The sequence below is a fragment of the Miniopterus schreibersii genome (assembly GCF_964146895.1).
Source record: "Miniopterus schreibersii genome assembly, chromosome: 17".
In the NCBI taxonomy this organism is placed as follows: domain Eukaryota; kingdom Metazoa; phylum Chordata; class Mammalia; order Chiroptera; family Miniopteridae; genus Miniopterus; species Miniopterus schreibersii.
This window is the reverse complement of record NC_138117.1, coordinates 7,932,695-7,951,603: the sequence shown is the minus strand read 5'-3', so window position 1 is coordinate 7,951,603 and position 18,909 is coordinate 7,932,695. Positions and strand designations below refer to the sequence as shown.

At 49.6% G+C, this 18,909-nt stretch overlaps 1 protein-coding gene across 1 annotated transcript; it reads right to left on the bottom strand.

Annotated features, from left to right (window-relative positions):
• Positions 1 to 10,229: 10,229 nt before the first annotated feature.
• On the bottom strand, positions 10,230 to 15,908 carry DCSTAMP (dendrocyte expressed seven transmembrane protein; the record flags this gene model as incomplete). The annotated part of the gene is made up of 3 exons (XM_081116577.1): positions 10,230 to 10,304; positions 11,459 to 11,767; positions 14,880 to 15,908. The coding sequence occupies 3 exons, from the start codon at positions 15,906 to 15,908 to the stop codon at positions 10,230 to 10,232; spliced, it is 1,413 nt and encodes a 470-aa protein (XP_080972703.1).
• Positions 15,909 to 18,909: the final 3,001 nt, after the last annotated feature.

Genomic DNA, 18,909 nt, shown 5'->3' with positions numbered 1-18,909 from the left:
CTTTTACTTACTGTCACAAATATTTTGCAGAAACGTGAATTATTGGAGAGTGAGATGTCGACAATAAGCGGAATTAAAATGTGAGCAACTAGTTCTTCCAAAGTCATAAGTGTTTTAAAATTTTATTTTCACAAAAAACAAACTTAAACTGTGGGCTTCATGCCTCCAACTTGTGTTAGGAGAGAGGGAGGGTCTCTGTGTTAAACCTCAGTAGGAAGGCGCTTTCATTCAAGAGGGAAAATGCGGAACAGGCACGGGGAAGGCATCAAGGCCACACTCAACAGCGACAGGAAGGGCGGACGGACGGAACACCAGCCTCGGCGTGTGGTCCAAACTCTGCTCCGCAGCTTGAGCTGGGAAACAGGAGAGAATGCCATCAGTCCTCTCAGTGCAGGAAGCTTTGGTGTCTTTGGTGATGTGTGCCAGGCATCGAGCTAGGTGCCAGGAATATGACAATAGGCACAGCTGTGGAAGACAGTTTGGCAGGTCTTCAATGCATTAATAGAGTTATCATATGACCTACCAGCTCTATTCCTAGGTATATATCCCAAATAATTGACAATCTGTGTCCAAACAAAAACTTGTACAAAAATGTTTATAATAGCATTATTCAAAATAGCAAAAATGTGGAAGCAAACCAAATGTTAAGTAAAAGAAGCCAGACACAAAACTCACGTATTGTATGATTCCATTTATAGGAAATATCCAGAATAAATAAATACATAGAGACAAAAAGCAGATTAGTGGTTGCCAGGAGCTAGGGCAAGGGAGGAATGGAGGGTGACTGCTCAATGGGTATGGGGTGTCTTTGGGGGGTGATAAAAGTGTTCAGAAATTAGAAAGTGGTCACAGTTGCACAACATTGTGAGTTTATGAAAAGCCACTTTAAAATGGTTAAACCGGTAAATTTTATATTGTATGTGCATTTCACCACAATAAAAAACTTTTAAAAGGGGGGAGGGGGATAGGCACACATAACCATTTCAAATAAGTTGGTGAATGTAAGTGAGGGATTTGGGAGTTTAGGCGGTTGGAAATTTTGAAGGGAAGGTGGAGAGAGGGGAGTTGAAAAGCAAATGTCTCCTAAAGACAGGAACACACTTTGAGAAGCCCAGCTGCAGCTCCCCTCAGCCCTCTTCTCAGAGTTTAAAAACCAAGGCCTTGCAGATGATCAGAGACGGACTGTGAATTGGCCAGAGATTATGACTCAGCACCAGCCACTCTGAAAAACGCCAGCTGGGTATGGGAACAGTTTTCTTATTCTGAGTGGTTATAACAGCATTTTCCGCACCCGCAGCCCCACCCTGTGCTCCATCCTGACTGCCTCTGGAGTCACCTACTTGTACCCTCGGCCCACTCCTCACACTAAGACCCTGTGGGCTGGGGGCCTCGGGGGAGTGACTTTGCTCACGGTCATGGGACACGACCACAGTCAGATGGGCGTTGAACAGGCTTCTGAGGTCGTGTCCAAAGGCCTGTCCTCTCTTCCGTCCCCTGCCCCTTTCTAGCTGTGTGACCTTGGGCAAGTCACTCAACCTCTCTTAGCTTCAGCTTCCTCAACTGGAAGTGCTAACATTCACCCAGTCTGGTCACAGGGTTATTGTGAGGCTCACAGGAGGTAAAGTCGGTGACATTGGCTTGAAGCCTGTCGGGTGCCAGGCGCATTTTCAGAGCGGGCCAAAGGCGCAGGGCTTAGCCTCCAGCCAGCAGACCGTGCCCAGGGGCTTCACCACTCCCAGCCCCGGGTTCCCCCTCGTACGCGGGACGCGGGGACAGCAGCCCCGTCGTCAGCAGTTCGTCGTGAGGTCCTGCTGAGGCCGCGCGCCGGGAGCAGCCTGCGCAGCGCTGGCCGGGGGCGCGCAGAAGGCGAGTGATAAGTGTTGCAACCAGCGCCACCTCCCTGAGTCACCGCGGGCCGGGAGAGGGGCTGCGGGAAGCGACGCCAGTCAGCGCAGCCTCCCACACACCCCGTGACCGTCCCGGCCCCGTCCTGTTGAGCAAGGTTCCAGCTGCGCCCGTCCCAGGCTCGGCCGGTGCCTGCGGCCCCTGCAGAGCTGCACGCGCGGGCTGCGGAGTGGGCCCGGGAGGTGGGCGGGGCATCCCTACCGCAGCGGTGGGCGGGGCATTCTGATCCGGCGGTGGGCGGGGCATCCCTACCCAGCGGTGGGCGGGGCATCCCGACCGGGCGGTGGGCGGGGCCGTGGGAGGGGCATCCCTATCGCAGCGGTGGGCGGGGGCTGTGGGCGGGGCATCCCTACCAGCGGTGGGCGGGGCATTCTAATCCAGCGGTGGGCGGGGCATCCCGACCTTGGCCCCCTCGGCTCCTCCCAGGCCTGGAGCTTTCTGGCGGCCTCTCAGCCCGCAGCCTGCCGTCGGGAGGGTTGCGGTTCTCCACCCTCCCCTCCCCAAGGTCAGTGTTCCTTTCCTCAGTGGTTCACAAGACTCTTGAGTTGCTTTACCCCCTGCAGCCGACTCCCTGTAAATAATTCTCCAGTCCTGGGAATGCTGGTAACGAGCCGGCTTGCCCTCTCCCTCCCACAGCTGGCGGCACCCCGCCGGTCAGTATTTTCTGGCGCTGCCCGGGTCTGCCGGGAGGGAGAGAGGTTTGCAGCACAGCACGAGGCAGGCACGGGCCTAGCCAGCTGGGCGCATCGGCCCTCGGAGTGAAGGGTCCCGGGTTCGGTTCCTGCCGAGAGCAAGTACCTGGGTTGCAGGCTCCATCCCCGGGCCTGCAGGGCAGGTGGGGAGGCAGCTCATCAGTGAGGTTTCTCTCCCTCTCTCTCTCATCTCTCTAAAAAGCAATGGAAAAAATATCCTCGGGTGAGGGTTTTTAAAAAGTCTCCAAAAGATGTAGGCACAGCCCTTCCAGGGAGAGGAGTGTAGAAGCTCTTCCGGGGAGTGTAGGTATGGCTACTAGGCGGGAAGTGCTGACATTTCAAGAGTTCTGAATAAAAGATTTTCTGGTTGTGTTTTTTTGTTTGGCTTTTTCCTTTATTTTTATTTTTTGTAGGTAATGAAGGCAACATGGAGCCTCCTGAACCTTAATTGTAGGATCCTAGAATCTGCCACTATGCCCCTGGATCTGATGGGAAAGGGGGACATGTAAGCTGCGTTGGTGTTTCTGTTTGTTGAAGTTCTTTGAAGGACGCTGGCTTTACGCTAAAAAGGAAGCACCTTCGAGGAAGAGCGAGGCCTGGTGCAAGACTCAGAGGCCAACAGGCAGTTCCTCATGCACCACAGCAGGCGACACGCGGCCGGCGGGGAGCCGAGCCTGGTGCAAAAGCAGGGCTCTCGTCGCTTCTCAGTGTGTGGCCTGGGGAAGGTCGCGTAACCTCGATTTCTTGATCCGTGAAAGGAAAGTGGTAATGCCCACCCTGTTTATTTTACTGCATCGTTACATCCCGTCCTGATGCAGAATGTCTTCCATTAAGGGAACATCATCTTCTCAGAAATTGACTTTAAAAATGCAATTAAACACATGATGGCATGTTGGTTTTTTTCAACTGGAAATATAAAGTCTCTCCACAACTTCCTTGCCAAGAAACAAGTTTCCTTGTCAGCTGTTTTCACCTACTCTTTTCATAACTTTTTTCTCCATAGTCTTTGTAAGCCAGCCTTTGGGAGAGGCATTTGGCTCCCTGACTAATTTGCCTCTCAGACTTGCACCTGCTACTGTGGACTCTACCCCCTGCTGGCCACTGTCGTGATCGGACTGTCAGCGGTCTCAGCGGTCTCACCTTCAGTACTGAAGATCTGAACCATCTCGAAAAAATGTAGGCACAAGAGTCGTGATACATATTCAATTTTATTTTACTGTCAGTTTTTTTAGACTGGTCCCTTTGTGTTTTTAAGGCTCCCAACATGGTTTTCATTACTTTACTGAAGAAGGATCTATCTGACCCATTCTTGGAATCCATCTTGCTCCCCTCCTAGAGTGTCTTGACCATAGTCTCTTCCTCAGCTATAAACTTGTGAGACTTTTAGGAAAATACTCAGAAGGGGCCAACTAATGCCAGTTGAGGATCATCTCATCTTTTCTTTTCAAGATGGACATTCCCATCAGCTGACAGAACCCTCTGCCGTACAATTGCCCCTTGTGGCCAGCTGTGGATGGGCTCATCCTCAGACCAGCAACGTGACCTGTCCGTCGCCCGGGGCCCTTCACAACCATCCTTGCCTTCCAGTAAAGCACCACGTTGATTCAGGCATTTGGCATCTCTCATTTATAAGGCCCCTCATGGCTCAACTCAGTGTGCTGCTGAGGTGTTGCATCTGGATCCCTTCCTCGGTGCTCAGGGAGCCTCTGCATAGTGACCATTTACTGTGGCTACGCTATAACTCCAGGTTCCTTAGAACAGCTTTCCTCTGTGCTTCAAAAATCCAATTTTGATTTCTCCTGCCCTTTTCATGCCTGAAGTTAGAGCAAACGTGCACCAGAGGATACGTAAAGTTCATCCCATCCGTGCAACTATACTATGACCAACTTGTAAAAGGAATTTTCTAAAGAGTTGGCCTGCATACTGTACATGGGGGAATTCGGGGGTGGCGGGAAGTCATTGCTGATCCTTCACTACACTGGGTTGAATTATGTTCCCCACAAAAATATGTTCAAGTCCTAATCCTCAGCACCGGTGAATGTGACCTTATTTGGAAGTAGGGTCTTGGCAAATGTAATTAAGTTTAGATGAGATCATGCTGGATCGGGGTGGGCCTAATGCAGCCACTGCTATTCTTACAAGAAGAGAGACTATTGACACAGAAGGAACGAAGACTGGCGTGTGAGGACGAAGGCAGAAATTGGAGCTATGCCGCCATGAGCCACAGTAGAGGAGACAAGGAAGGATTCTTCCCTAGAGACTGGAAGGAGCACAGCCCTTCCGGCACCTTGAATTCAGCCCTAACCTCCACAGCTGTGACGGTTTCTGTTGTTTTGAGGCACCCAGGTGTGGTCATTTGTTATTGCAGTCACAGGAAACCAATACATTCCCCGAGTGGAAAACTAGATAACAGTGAGGGGGTTGAATCTCTACATTTTTGTCCTGCCTCCGATGGTCAAGCCTCCAAGGATGAATGGAAATGTTCTCATTTTGTTTTTTGGATGATAACACTTTCTGGACTTTTGGGTGTGAGAAAAAAATAGAGTCCTTCCTCCCCGGGCGTTGGTAACATCACTGTCCATAATGCATGAAACATTTATTTTTGAGATACCACCTAAAGATTTACAGCTCCTTCTGGAATACAAATATTATCCTGATGAGAGTTTACCTGAGAGCCCCCTGACTATGCTGCATGCCACGGGACCCTCCCCTCATGCCCAGCCAGTGAATTAAACGTCACCATATAAGTTGTGCCACTGGCCCATCTACCTGGCCAGCGGCACAACTTCTGTGGTCTACACGGCCCCTGTGGGCCCTGGAGTTTGCAACCCCTGGGAGGGGGAAAGAAAGGCAGAGGCCCTGAGCCTGGGGCTGCGAGTTGGGTCTATAATGTCAGGGGGTGAAGGAGCCAAGCAAGGAGCCCGGAGACGAGCAGGGCCAGGGGCCAGGTTACAGAAACAAGGGCCTTGACCAAAAACTCACGGACAGAGTTTTCATGTATTTTTAGGTAAAGCAGGATATGAAAACCAAAAAAAGGGGGTCAGTTCTCCAGTACTGCACAGTGGTGATGACTTATGCAAAACACCCTCTTTCCTATTTTTACCGGGATCACAGAAGCTGCGTCAGAGGACTGGCTGCTGACTAATCCAGCTGAGGCGCCTCTCTCCGAGTTGCATAAATGCCATCTACACAGGCTGCAGAGCGTCCGAGAAGGAATAAAAGCCGCGCTGCACACCGGGCAATCTTATAAATAGTGCTCCGAGGGGGCGCGGGGTGCTCGGGGCCACAGCTTTCTGGAAGTTGTCTAGGATTTCACGGTTGAATGATGCAGATGCTCCAAGAGACATCATTTATTTGTTTAAGCTGAATTAATGATCCCACGATTATATTTGCCCTTTAAAGTTTAGGGAGGACTGGTTTCCAGTAGATAACCTGGAGAATGAAGACGATTTTTCAGCAAAACTATTTTCTACTTGTATAAATATTCCTGCTCTAGGAGTAGACATTTTATCGGAGAAAAGGAATCAGGACCAAGAACAAATGGTCTGAATGCTTTATGGGCAAGAAGTGCATGGTGACAATGGCAGGACTTGAGTGTCAGCAGAGACCAGGCAGCCCTTTCCCGGTTTACCGAGGGGGATGGAGCTGTTGGTTGCTGTGACGCCCCTGCTCCACCCTTCTGGGCCTCACCGCCTCAGTGCTCCCCACTGACTTCCAGCTGCCAGGCTCTGCATCTCTTTGCCTGGGGATTTTTTTTCAGAACCTAGGAAAGCCAGATGTGCCAGGGAATGAACACCCCCCAGAGGCAGCAGAAGCCCCCAGTCAGCCAGGGGCAGGAGTTGGTGTGTAAATACCCCATCCCCGCCCTGGCTTTGGCAGGAGACTATCTCACTGGAAGTTAATCATGTAATGATATTGTTTTGTTTTCAATGTATGTGTGTTATATAGTTTATATATGTATATATAAAATGTATATACTGTGTGCATAATATGTGTGTATATGTACACATAATAAATCATGTAAATATGATGTGCATGCTTATGTATGTATATTATTTTCTATTTATGGAAAGTGATACTGTTTTTCCGTTCACAATGATGTTATAAAGTTTCCTTTTAGAATGAACTTATTTAGTAAAAATGCTGACTTCATTACAAGAACGTGTAAGTAAATGATAGAGCCTGACCTAGGCCGATAGGATAAGAAATGGGGGAGCTGTGCAGGAATGACTAGAGTTATTCTGGTATTTTCCTGCTTTGTTCTGCAGATCCCTCAGGTGCCTCAAGAGCTGCCCAGGTGGACACGAGGAAGGGAAGCAGGCTTTGGGGCACCCACTTCTGTTTCAAGGAGGGCGGCTGTGTCTTTGCTGGGTTGGAAATTGGTGATCTAAAGAGTGAATTGGAGGAAGGAGTCTACAGCTAAAAAGAATAATAGTTAATACGTTTGAAAAATTCAAATGGGGTCCAACACTCAATTGATCGAAGAAATGGAGGCCCAGAGAGTTGAAATGGCATCTCCCGGTTCCCACACAGAGGCTATGACAGAGCCAGGACATGGCCCCATTTACAAAACTCTCACCCATGCTCTTCCCGCTGTGCTCACTTTCTGGGGAGGCAGGACTTGGGTAAGGCCTTGAAGGACGGGAGGGCGTGACCGGGGAGAGAAGATGGGGTGTGCTTTGCAAATGAGCAGGTCCAGGAGAGCAGAAGCGTGAAGGGGAAGCAGGTGACTCTCCCGGGGATCAGGTGGAAACAGCTTTTGGATGAAAGGTAGGTTCAAACAGAAAAAAAGTGAGAAATAAGGTGGGGAAATAGGCCGGGGTCAGATTGGAGGGGAGCTCGAAGGCCCACCGGGGGGATGTTAATTCACCAGATGTGTGGGTCCCGATCTCTGAGCTGGGAAGTGACACATGAAAACCCCGCTCTGGGAGGCGGCATAGTAGAGAATAACTGTTCAAATGTTGCTTCCAGAACACACTGTGCATAAGTTACTTAGCCACCGATGCCTCGGTTTCTTTATCTATACAACAGCAATAACATCAGAACTTCCCTCATGAGGTTTTGGTAAAGATTAATGGAAATAAAACACCAAAAACAGCGTCGGGTACCCAGTAAGGGCTCAGTAAATACGTAATAGCTATTAAGATGTTTTCTACGAAGGACTGAATTATGTCGAGAGAAGGAGGCACCTTGGCTAAGCTAGTTAGTAGCAGAGCCAGAATTAGAAGTCGTTTCTTCTCATTTCTAATTCAACACTCTTTTCTGTCATTGCATCACGTTTGAAAACAATGTACTGTTTATTTTCTTCTATGTATCATTAGCGTTTCCGCTTGCAAGACATTGCTTCCCTGTCAGTGCAGACAAACTTCCACAGTGGTTTCCTTAGGGAAAAACAAGGTTGATCTGTTTCTTTCACTCCCTAATTAATATATCACATTTAGAGTGAGTACACGGCTCGCTTGGAAAAGGCAAGACTTTTCCATTTTCAGGTCTTCAGACACTGACATCGCAGCCTGACTTTAAACAGTATGAAATTACCCATGACATTTAGAATTTAATAAGCACCCTTGATTGTTTCTGTGTCTGTAGAGAAAGTAACGGCATCTTTTCCTTTTTTCATCAAATAAATCATCCTTAGGACCCAAGAGCCTCTGCTCTCTATGATGCGTTGATCAACAGTGAAAGAACAAACACGTCGAATGCTGAAACGTGGGCGACGGCCTCTTGGGGATCCTCTCCAGGAGACTGCAGCCTCCCAAGGAATCCTAGACTTGAAGAGATGGCAACTTCCTCAGAGATTCTGCAGCCCAGCTCCTTCCTCTTTACAGGTGAGAAAACTGAGGTCAGAAAGGTGAAGTGACTCCTTTTTGCAAAGTCATTTAGCTGGTTGGTGGTAACGAGGGATTTCGAACCCATTTCTCTTCTGACTTTGGATGGATTTCTAAAAAGCCTTCCTGTATTATTAGGCCGGCCGGTCCAGGGTGCCGCTTGTCTCTGCGAATCAAGTTTTATCGGAACAGTCAGGCTCGTTCATTTCCTCGTTGCCCGTGGTTGTGTCTCACTCCAGGGGCAGAGGTGAGTACTGACGGCAGAGGCCACGTGGCTGCAGAGCCTAGAATGCTTACACTGTACCGTATAATTGCCATCCCCTAAATTGAAATAATTTAATTAAAATAACATCGGGTACCAAATCATGATTGGTGAAAGGGTTAACCGCTGGTTAGGAGTGTCTGGTTCACGATGCATCTTCGGTTCTGCCCTCATTCGGGGGGGTGCTCATTTACACACGCGGGGGGTTGGACTGCAGGGGACAGGAGCAATGCCGTTTTGACGCTGAGCGTTTTGCATTATTGAAGAAACCTGTTAGATTAATAGCGTCCTCAGCATCAACTAGAAGGGGAGTCCTGTGTGCATGTCCACACAACTAATTATGTAGATACTGTGTAGATGGAGGTTTTAAATTTTATTTTTATTGATTCTTAGAGAGAGAGGAAGGGAGAGGGAGAGAGAGAGAAACATCGATGTGAGAGAACAACATGGGTCAGCTGCCTCCTGCACACCCCCTACGAGGGATCGAGCCCGAAACCCAGGCATGTGCCCTGACCGGGAATCAAACCAGCAACCTTTTGGTGCATGGAGGACACCCAACCAAATGAGCCACACGGGCCAGAGCAGACGTGGGCCTTTTTCAACTCAACAATCTTTTCTCTCCAAGACTTTCTACAAATCTCTAAAGCAGTGGGTACCAAGTTTGCCTAATCATCTCAAGCAACCTCAAAGTCCCCTAGAAGATAGACTCCCAGGACCCTCCCTCAATCCTCTAGTCAGTACATCTGGGTTTATGTTTGGGAATCTGTCATTTTGTTTTACTTTTTAACCTTCGAAAGGCAATTCTGATGATCAGCCAGCTTTGGGTATTAGCGGATGGACATTTGCACGTTTGTCTCAGTCCTTCCTCTGCTCCTGTAGGCCTCTAAGCCAGGCGTCTTCCTCAGCCCCACGCTGTGGTCGGGAGGCACACTGTCCCTTGCCTTTGCTGAACGAGGGGGGCACCTCACAGGCCACACTGTGTATTTCCTCGGCATCCAGTATAGAAGTGCAGACGTGCTCTGCCTTAATTGTGGTTACCGTGGCTAGTTATGCTTTTCTTCCTGTCATGGGATTTTTTGCTTTCCCTTTGCATTTGCACAGAGACCTCAAATGACAAATTCATTCTGATTTCTTCTGCCTTTTAACTACAAAGGTGAGGTTTACAGACACCCAGAATTTAGGTGATAAAAGGCTATGTTTTACCCTGTATGTTTCGTGAACCTGCAGTAGAGATGTTGATTTTTTTCTAATTTTTTCTTTGAATATTACTCTATGCTGAGACTTATCCCCAAAGGACTTGGTTATAGTCTTGGTACATCGTGACACAGGCTAGATCATGTCCCTTGTTTGGAAGACAGACGACCTAACCATTTACCTGGGAGACCTTTGGCCCTTAGGAAGATAAGGAGTTTGGCCCCCAAACTCAGACCCCCGAAGGGCCATGCAGTGTAGATCTCTGATGCGGGGCGTGAATAGTGACCACCGCCGGGGGACCCGAGCAGAGCTGCTGGGAAGTGCGGCCCCGCGCCACTGGAGGATCTCTCATGGACTGTTGTCACTTGCAGTGTCCACTTGTTTCTTTCTAATCGCTTTTAGGACAGGAAGCCAGAAATGAATCTGAAGAGATAAAAAGGTGGGTGAATGAGAAGCAGAGTCATTTCACATGCCTCTGACATAAACGTCTCATCGTGGGGCTACTGGTGTCAGGAAAAATTGCAGAAGACTTTGAAATGGCCAGAAAAACCTAACCTTGGGGGGTTACCTTGGTCTTTTGTCATCTGTGAGCTATTTTCCTACAGTGAACATTGTAGACAGCAGATAGCAACAATGCAAATGATTCTTGTCTTGGGCCTGCAAATAAATTGTATCCGCAGAGTACAATGGCTCTTCCATCTGCCCTCAGGGAAGAAGTCAGTTTTGAATCTACGAAGGAAATTCTTTCGCGTATTCCTGTGAACACTGTGTGTACTTTGAACTGGTTGGAATTTTTTACTGTTTCCTCTTTAATTAATAGCAAAGAAAATCTTTGACAAGCATTTATTTTACATGTGTATGAAAGTCATGTTACCCTCTATGTGTATAAATGTACATACATATCATATCATCATATACATATTTTATATCTCTATATATTAATTCTGAAGACTGAGCGGACTCGTTGGGGTTTACCAAGCTGTAGTGGATTCTTCCCTCTCTGTAACTGATTCATCCTTGACCTGCTAACGTAACTCCTTATTGGGCACTGTCCTTTGACAGCCATTACAAAGGGCCTTCCCAGTGTGTCTCTCTACAATATGATTAAACACACTCACTTGAAATCAGTGTTTTGAGGACATCTTGTAGAATCCTCTAGACTGGCATTTAAAATCACCCAACTAGGAACCTTAGCCACGTACAGTGGTACCTCAGGTTTCGAACGTCTCTGTTGACGAACATTTCAGTTTACCAATGCCATAAACCTGGAAGGAAACGCTTCGGGTTTCGAACACGCCTCGGACGTCGAACATGCCACACGGCTTCCGCCGAGGGCAAGATCCTGAGGCCTAGCCGTTGGCTGTGGATCCCGTGGTTTTTGAACATTTCAGAACTCGGATGGTCTTCTGGAACGGATCACATTCGAACACCGAGGTACCCCCCCGCCCCCACACCAGTGTATGTCTGTTGTTGAGGATATAGCGCTAATGTGAAGTGGAAGAGTGCTTTGAAATTCCGTTTTGCCCTTCCAACTCAAAACTCCCTTAATTACGGCTAGACCCTCAGCGTGGCCTTACCTTTGTAAAGTACAGACACAGCTGCCTTTTCTCTTCTCCTACTGGCTGCTTTGATCTTTTCTTTAGTAGCTTCGCATGCAGGTATTCGACGCGCTCCCTCTGCACGCTTGGGTAGAAGGAGGCTGACACCAGGATTTTCAGTTGCATCAGGAAGGAGGACAACAGTCCTAGCACCACTAGTATCACAAGGATAATACTGAGAGGAACCCAGGTCTTAGACAGAAGGAGCTTTGGTTTAGGGATGCAGGTGGGCTCAAACAGAGATACATTAAAGAGGGAATCATGGATGATGTTTTGAGTTCCTTGCTCCTAAAATGAAAGAATAAAATCATCAAGATCTACGCCGTTTCACACTCTTTCAGCATCTTTCTCAATACTGCCCTGCAACACATGTCATTTGTCTTAAAATAGGCAGGACGCTTCGGCAGAAGGAGCTGCCGTGGTTCCTTTTGTGCGCTGTGGTTGGAGGAAAGGCGGAGGGGTGAGCCTTGTCTGCAGCTATTGCAGCGTTTTCCAAAGTGGGTTTGTGGAAATATAGGTTTCCTTGAAAGAGGGTATCGAATAAATTTGACTACTTGTCCCTTCTTTGGAGAGTCACGGTGCCCATAAGACTGTTGAAGGCTGAGAAGACGGCCGAGAAATCTGCTTACCGTCAGCCAGCAGTTATCCTAACACATTTGACTGCACAACCCGTTTTTGTGGAGCACCTGTTTCTACACTTTAGTGCGTGTGGGACTATTGAAAGATGGTTTTAGCTCAGCTGGGGGAAAGGAGAAGGTGTTTGGAGCGTAGTCCCTTAAGACCGAGCCATACCCTCCCCATTAGACTGCAAAGTCACAAAGATGCAGAGACACTAAATGATGTTCTAAGTCAACATTCTAGAGCTTGGGGACAGGGGAATTATTCTTAGTGTAAGAATACTAGGAAGAGTATTTACTGAAGGCGGCTCTAAACTCCTATTTTTAGAAGTCTCGAAATAGGACATTTTCTTATTTCTTGGACGCTCAGGAGGGGTGCATTCGTTCCTGGGTGAAAGCAAGAGAACAGATCAGTTGCCCTCAGCAAACTGACACAGAGGGCAGAAGATGACATTGAGCGACCCAGCCAAGCCGCCAGCGAGAGAAGCCTGTGCTGATTCAGCTCCTCCTTTTCCCTGACCTGAGAAAGTCATTTAATCTCTCAGTGGATTTGTTTTCTCATTTGGTAAAACAGGAATTAATGGACCAGAGCCTGCCCGTGAATAAACTACTCCCAGTGTAAATTAAGCACCTTGGGGATGGAGCATTAACCTAACAGACTGGAGTACTTAGTAAGTTATTATCACCCCTGCACCCCAGAGTCCTGGGGCCAGGAAGAGGTCAATGACTTCTCAAAAAGTGACCCCAGCCACACCCAGAGAACACCATGCACCTTGGATCTACCCTAACACCTGGGAGTCCCAAACCAGGGACCTCTATGCAAATGTGACGTGAAATCTGTAATTTCCCCAGCACTGCGGCTGAGCAGTGAAAGGCATTTGCATTGCCTCTACTTTTCTCTTATTAAGATAGTTTGCTTACAATTAAGTAGAGAGATTTCTATCCCCAGAGCAAAGGCGTGCACTCTTTTTAATACTATAGAAGAGACAAACACATCGATTGAGTCAGTGATGAGAAATCCTGCAATAAGGGCGCAGCGGGTGTTCGGTCCGGGGAGAAGTTATTTAGTCTCGGTCTCTCACCGGGGGTTTTGCAGCTGGGAGTCAGGGCTTCGTAAAGATTGAATCGACGGTTTTGTACAGGTTTGGTGGAGGGTAACGTGGAAGACAAATGAACTCTCTCAAAATCCCGAGCAATGTACTAAATGGCACCCTGATGTTTTAAAATGTGTTTACGTCTCTTAAGCAAACAATTTGCCAAGACAGCGTTGAGTAATGTACAGAGAACCTGCTCTGGCATCAGACAGTCCTGAAAAGTTCATCTAGACAAATTCTATGCACATAGTAGGCGCTCAACGAGCAGCAACGATGGCTATTTTTTCTTACAATGCTAGCTCAATTCAGGTCATTTCCTAACTTCTTTATTTAAAATTGTATGAAACTGGGAGAGACATAGTGGCAAAACTTGAGCCGGCGTCTCTCTACCTGCTTGACTTCACCTTTGCAAATCTGTGGCATCCTGGGTAAGGGCAGGGCACTGCCAGTCACGGGGAGGCTGCTGGTGGCGCAGTGGCCCAGGCACCACAGGAGAGGGTCTGAGAGGAGCTGTCACAGCAGCCTCACCCTCACATCTGTTCCAGTGCCCATTGGCCTGCTGTCACTGTGAGTGGATGTGGTGACCTCTCCCGCCAGGACACGAGCCCCTCCGTGGCAGCCATCAGGGTCCAGACAGCTTTGCAACCCCAGGACCCAACACCCAAAAATGTATTTTTGAGGACACTGTCACTGGAAAGCTTCTGGGCCTTTTTTCAAAGGCAGAACTTGGATACGTTTCTCCCCCCTTCTGTCTAAAATGGTGAGAATTCACAAAACAGGCATGGTGTTGACTGAGAGAGAAACAAATGAGAGAAGAGCAAAAAGAGGAAGGAGGGGAGAGACCTGAGGGGGGGGGGGAGGTTAATCAGAGAAACAGGAGGCAAAGGGAGGGGCGGGGAGAACAGGCTCTTTTCCTAGCCGCCCCGCAGGATCCTGCGGGTCTGAAAATCCTGTTAGACTTTCATGCAAAGCACATCTCCCATTACCCACTCTGCTCCAGAAACCCAGAGCTCTGGGGCTCTGGTAATTAACTCAGTTCTGCAGGGGACACACAGTGCGCAGAGTAATCAACTCTGAGAAGCAGCCCAGGGCGAGCAGGGCGGGAGCCCGGACGGACCTGCTGAGCCAGGAGGAAAGGGGCGGAAAGTGTGGACACAGCAGGAGGAGCCCAGCCCAGAGACAGAGACCTGGAAAGTGGGGCCTCCAGGGAGGGTTTGCAGGCGAGGCCCCCGAGGGTTTCCCCAGCACCCAGCACAGCCCACAGGCGCTCCATAGGGAGAAGGAAAGCAGCCGTGTGGAGGCAAAGGGCGGGTTCTCCCTTAGAGTCTGAAGGGAGTGTGGCTCTGCCCCCCCCCCCCGATTTCACCCCAGCCACTCATTTCAGGCTTCTGGCCCCCAGAACTATAAGAGAATAGATTTCTGTTGTTTCAGTCTCTCACTTTGTGGTCATTTGTTACAGCAGCCACAGGAAACTAACACAGTGACCCCAAATTTTCAGAATGATACACTCTAACGCGGGGACTTCAATTTAACCTTAGACGGATGGGCTCCGTCTACGTGCGAGGCTCTGTGCCAGGCACCGGGGACCCAAAGCTGGTGAGACACGGCCCTGCCTCGGGAGGCTCATGACCCTTCTCGACAGCCCGGCAGCCAGGCCGAGGCAGCCGGCCAGGGCCTGCGGGCGCCTACCTCCCTGTGCAGCTTCAGGTGGACCTCCAGCGCCGGCAGGCTCCGGAAGTGTCTGCTCACTGACAAAATGAGCCGGTACAGCAGGGAGTCGATGGCCGCGAACAGCACCCAGATGCAGAGGTGGGTCAGTACGGGGAGGAAGAACAGGCCCAGGTTTTTCCTCTCTTTAGGCGTCAGCCGGAAGGACGGGATGACCACATACTTCTTCCTCTCCCTCCCGCTCAGCGGGAGGACGCAGGGTCTGTGCTGATGTCTCTCCCTCTCGTCAAACTGAACAAACGCCCTGGTGATGTAGATGTTCTCAAACTTCCAACCGCAAGGGTCCAAAAAGCGCTTCATGAAGAGGCCGGTGCCGAGGAGCACCAGCAAAAGCCCCGCCAGGGCCAGTAGCTGCCGTCCCAGGGAGGACACCACCTCTGTCGCCGTCACCAACTGGTACAAGACCCCCACGACTCGGCCTTTAGTGTCATTTAGCTGGGCCTCCAGGGCTTGGCTGGGACTGGAAAGAGAGACTGCCAGAGTCTGGTTCCAAGAAACAAGGCCGTCGAATAGATTCAGGTGAGTGGCAAGGCCGTAAATCCACTGAATTGCTTCAATATACTTTTGCAAAAGTGGCAAATGTATGGAAAAGCTCTTTGCCCTCAGGTTGCAAGTCATACTGTCCAGGAGACCTTTGAAGTTGTGAAAGATATTTTCCACGTGTCCGAAGATCACCAGCCCTGTGCCCACTGCAATCAGGGCGTTCCTGCCCTCCCGCAGGCCGCAGGAGAGGGCGAGGAGGGCGAGGAAGCATCTCGCGTGCTTGGAGCAGCTCAGCAGAGCGCTCACGATCGCCCAGGAGGTGACGAAGACTGTGAGCGAGGACAGAAGCCAGGAGAAGGCCACCGAGAGGAGGCCCACTGAAAGGAGAGCAACGAAACAGCAAGTTCCCAAGTGTTGCGCGGAGCCCATCCATCCCGGGCTTCTTGGAGACACGTACATCCCCCAGAGACTTAGGAGGATACCGGCGCCTGAGTTCCAGACCCCCATGCTCTCTGTGCCCCTGGAAATGAAAAAGAGACCGGGGTCAGATGTTACTTTCCAATGTCCTCTGTCACCTGGTAAAGGGCGTGGTGGTAGACTCATTGCAGAGAAAGGCCATAATTCTGTAACTTTCTTGGTCCCCATACCCCTTGCAACGTGACTTTCCAAATTCTCCCATCAAGAGGTGAGAGAAATAGAACCCATCAAGGGGCAGGCTCCATTTCTCCAACCCTTGAGTTTCGGGTGACCTTGTGACATCTTTGGCCAATAGAATGTGAGAGAAGGGGCCGTGTGCCAATCCTGAGTCGATGGTTCAGTCCTGCCTTTCTCTTGAAACCCTGCTGACAACTTTTTAACAAGTCCAAGTGTATTAGCCTCCTATTGCTGCTGTGGCAAGTTCCCACAAACTCAGTGGCTTATAGAAACACATATGTGCTCTCTTACAGTTCTGGAGGTGAGAAGACTAAAATGGGCCCAGAGGGCTGCGTTCCTTCTGGGGGCTCAGCGGGTGGATCCGCCTCCTTGCCCTTTCCAGCTCCTAGAGGCTGCCTGCGTTCCTCGGCTCCTGGACTCTCCGCCATCTCGAAGCCAGCGACACTGCATCTTCTTTTCTCCCTGACCTCTGCTCCCACCCTTGTACCTTCTCTCTGTAACCCTCCTGCCTTCCTCTCATAAGGCCCCCTGTGATTATACTGGGCCCAGCCAGATAATCCAGGAAAATCTCCCATCTCAAGATCCTTAAGTACCTATCTAGAGTCCCTTTAACCAAGAAAGGGAACATTTTCACAGGGGCTGGGCATTTAGACATGGACATCCTTGGGGGTGGGGGTGGCATCACTCAACACGTCACCCATCCATTGCGTCAACTCAGTCAATAGCTAGCTAACTGCCCAGCGATCCTCCATCTGGGTTCAGGCTAAAAGCAGTTAATGAAGGGTGGAAATGAGATGGGGAAATAGGCAAGTTAGAAACAAACCCGTGGACATTCCTCCAGCCATAAAGTAGAGGGCTTGCAGCCCCCGGCATGTAATCTGAATGGAAATGCTCAGCACAGAAAAGAGATATGAGGAGAAATTAGGTGTTAAAGAAAGGTCATTACCATGTGGAACTGGCCTTATCAGAGATGCTCCAAGAGAACGTTCTTACTTTATCCGGAGGAAAGTGAACAGGAATGGTTGTTAGAAGGGGGACCAGCAAAAGCGCGAAGTCCTTTTTTTCCTGCAACCTTGCTTCCTTCCCGAGTTGGAGGTCGGTTTGAAGGCTGGCGGTGTTCTGTGCACCGACGCCATTCCCAGACCTCTCTGGCCCCGAAATCACCGATGGGGCCCTGTGCTCCTGACCTTTCCCCAGCATCGCCAGCCCAAGTGAGGCTGCTCCCCTGCATGGTGGGAGGACTTGAGCGGTCAGAGGTGGGCAGGGGGCGGGGGGCAGGGGCAGGACGACCAGCACCGCAGGAGGCCGGGACATGCTGCCCCTCCTCCTAGGTGTGTCCTCATTAACTTTCTTTGTCATAGCTTTGGACGGGACCCCAATCCATTATACTAATTGATGCACTAATAGGTACCAATTGCCTCTTGTGTCCCAGGCACTTTACCTAAAGCGTCTCCCAAAGCCTCTGGAGACAGGTGCGCTTTGGGTTTCACACAGGGGACACTGAGGCTCAGAGTGCTCACTGAAATGTGCCAGCGATCACACAGAGAGCAGGTGGAGAGTGGGATTCAGACCAGGCCCCTCCGACTCCTGCCCAGCTCCCTGTCCCCTGCGTTGTGCCCAGATTCCATGACTCGGTTATGTGACAGGATGCTCAGCTCACCGTGTACCTGCTGGAAACTCATCCCGCACCCGACCTGTGTGCCACAGCCCCACTTCTCACTGCTCATCTTTTCTCCCTCATCAAAATAGTTGACTCTGTAAGGATATGTCTCAAATCAGATTTCTCTCTAAAGCAAATCCAAAATCCCAGCTGTTTTATTTTTTTTTTTCTATTACCCTTTATGAGGTACCATTTCACTTGCTTCCTAAAAAATTAATAATGTACATTTTGGATTCATCTGTTCCATCTCCCTTTGTACAGTGTGTTCTTAATACAGATATTTCTCTGAAAGTAAGAAACAGATTTATGGACACATTAAAACTTTAGCATTCAGCAATAAAATCTGATATCAATTAAATAAGATATATGACTGCAATTTTGTCCTGTAAGAGGCCCATGTTTTCTGAACAAGCAACAGATCTAATATTATCCCCTTTGTTTTTGTGTGAAAACAGCATGTCACCCAAAGACACCAAAGCTTCCTGCAGTGAGAGGACTGAGAGCATCTCTCCTGTTTTATAGCTCAAGCCACAGAGGAGAGAGAGCTCTGGATCATGAGCCCGAGGCGGGTGCTCTGGTCTGCCCTTCCTGCCACTGTCCAGTGTGGCCTTGATTTCTTCTCCAATACGCTCCTCGTTTGAATAAAAGACCTGCCTAAGCCCTCTCCTGCTGAGGTTTAACGATGGGAGCTTTACCAAACACCCTAAGACGCCAGGAAGGAAGGTGCCCAGTAAACGCAATCCATTTGCTGTCACAGAAAATTGAGGACCCCCCCTTCTGTGAGGCTCTGTAGGCGGGGACCCAATGCCCCAAGGGGAGGCGAGGCTCGGGGACAGGCGCTGGCTTGCACCCCCCGCACTGAGGCCTGCTGGCTCCTTCCCTCTTGCTCCCGTGCAGGCCCGCTCGTTCTGCTGATCTTTCTCTCTTCACACAGCCCCGGTTCTTTCCTTTTCAGCAAATCAGTGAACCGGGATTCGGACAAGGCGGTTGTTTATCTCTTTCTCAAAGACTTTTTTAAGCAGATACCCCGATTCCTATATTTTATTTTTAGAGCTGGAAGAAATCTTAGAGATCACAGCTGCTTCAACTTGAGGATGTCATCACGGGGGAGTCTCGTGGAAGTGCCGGTTTTGATTCCGAAGGTCTGGAGTAGCAGCTGAGGTCCTGCATCCCTAGCAAGCTGCAGGTGGGGCT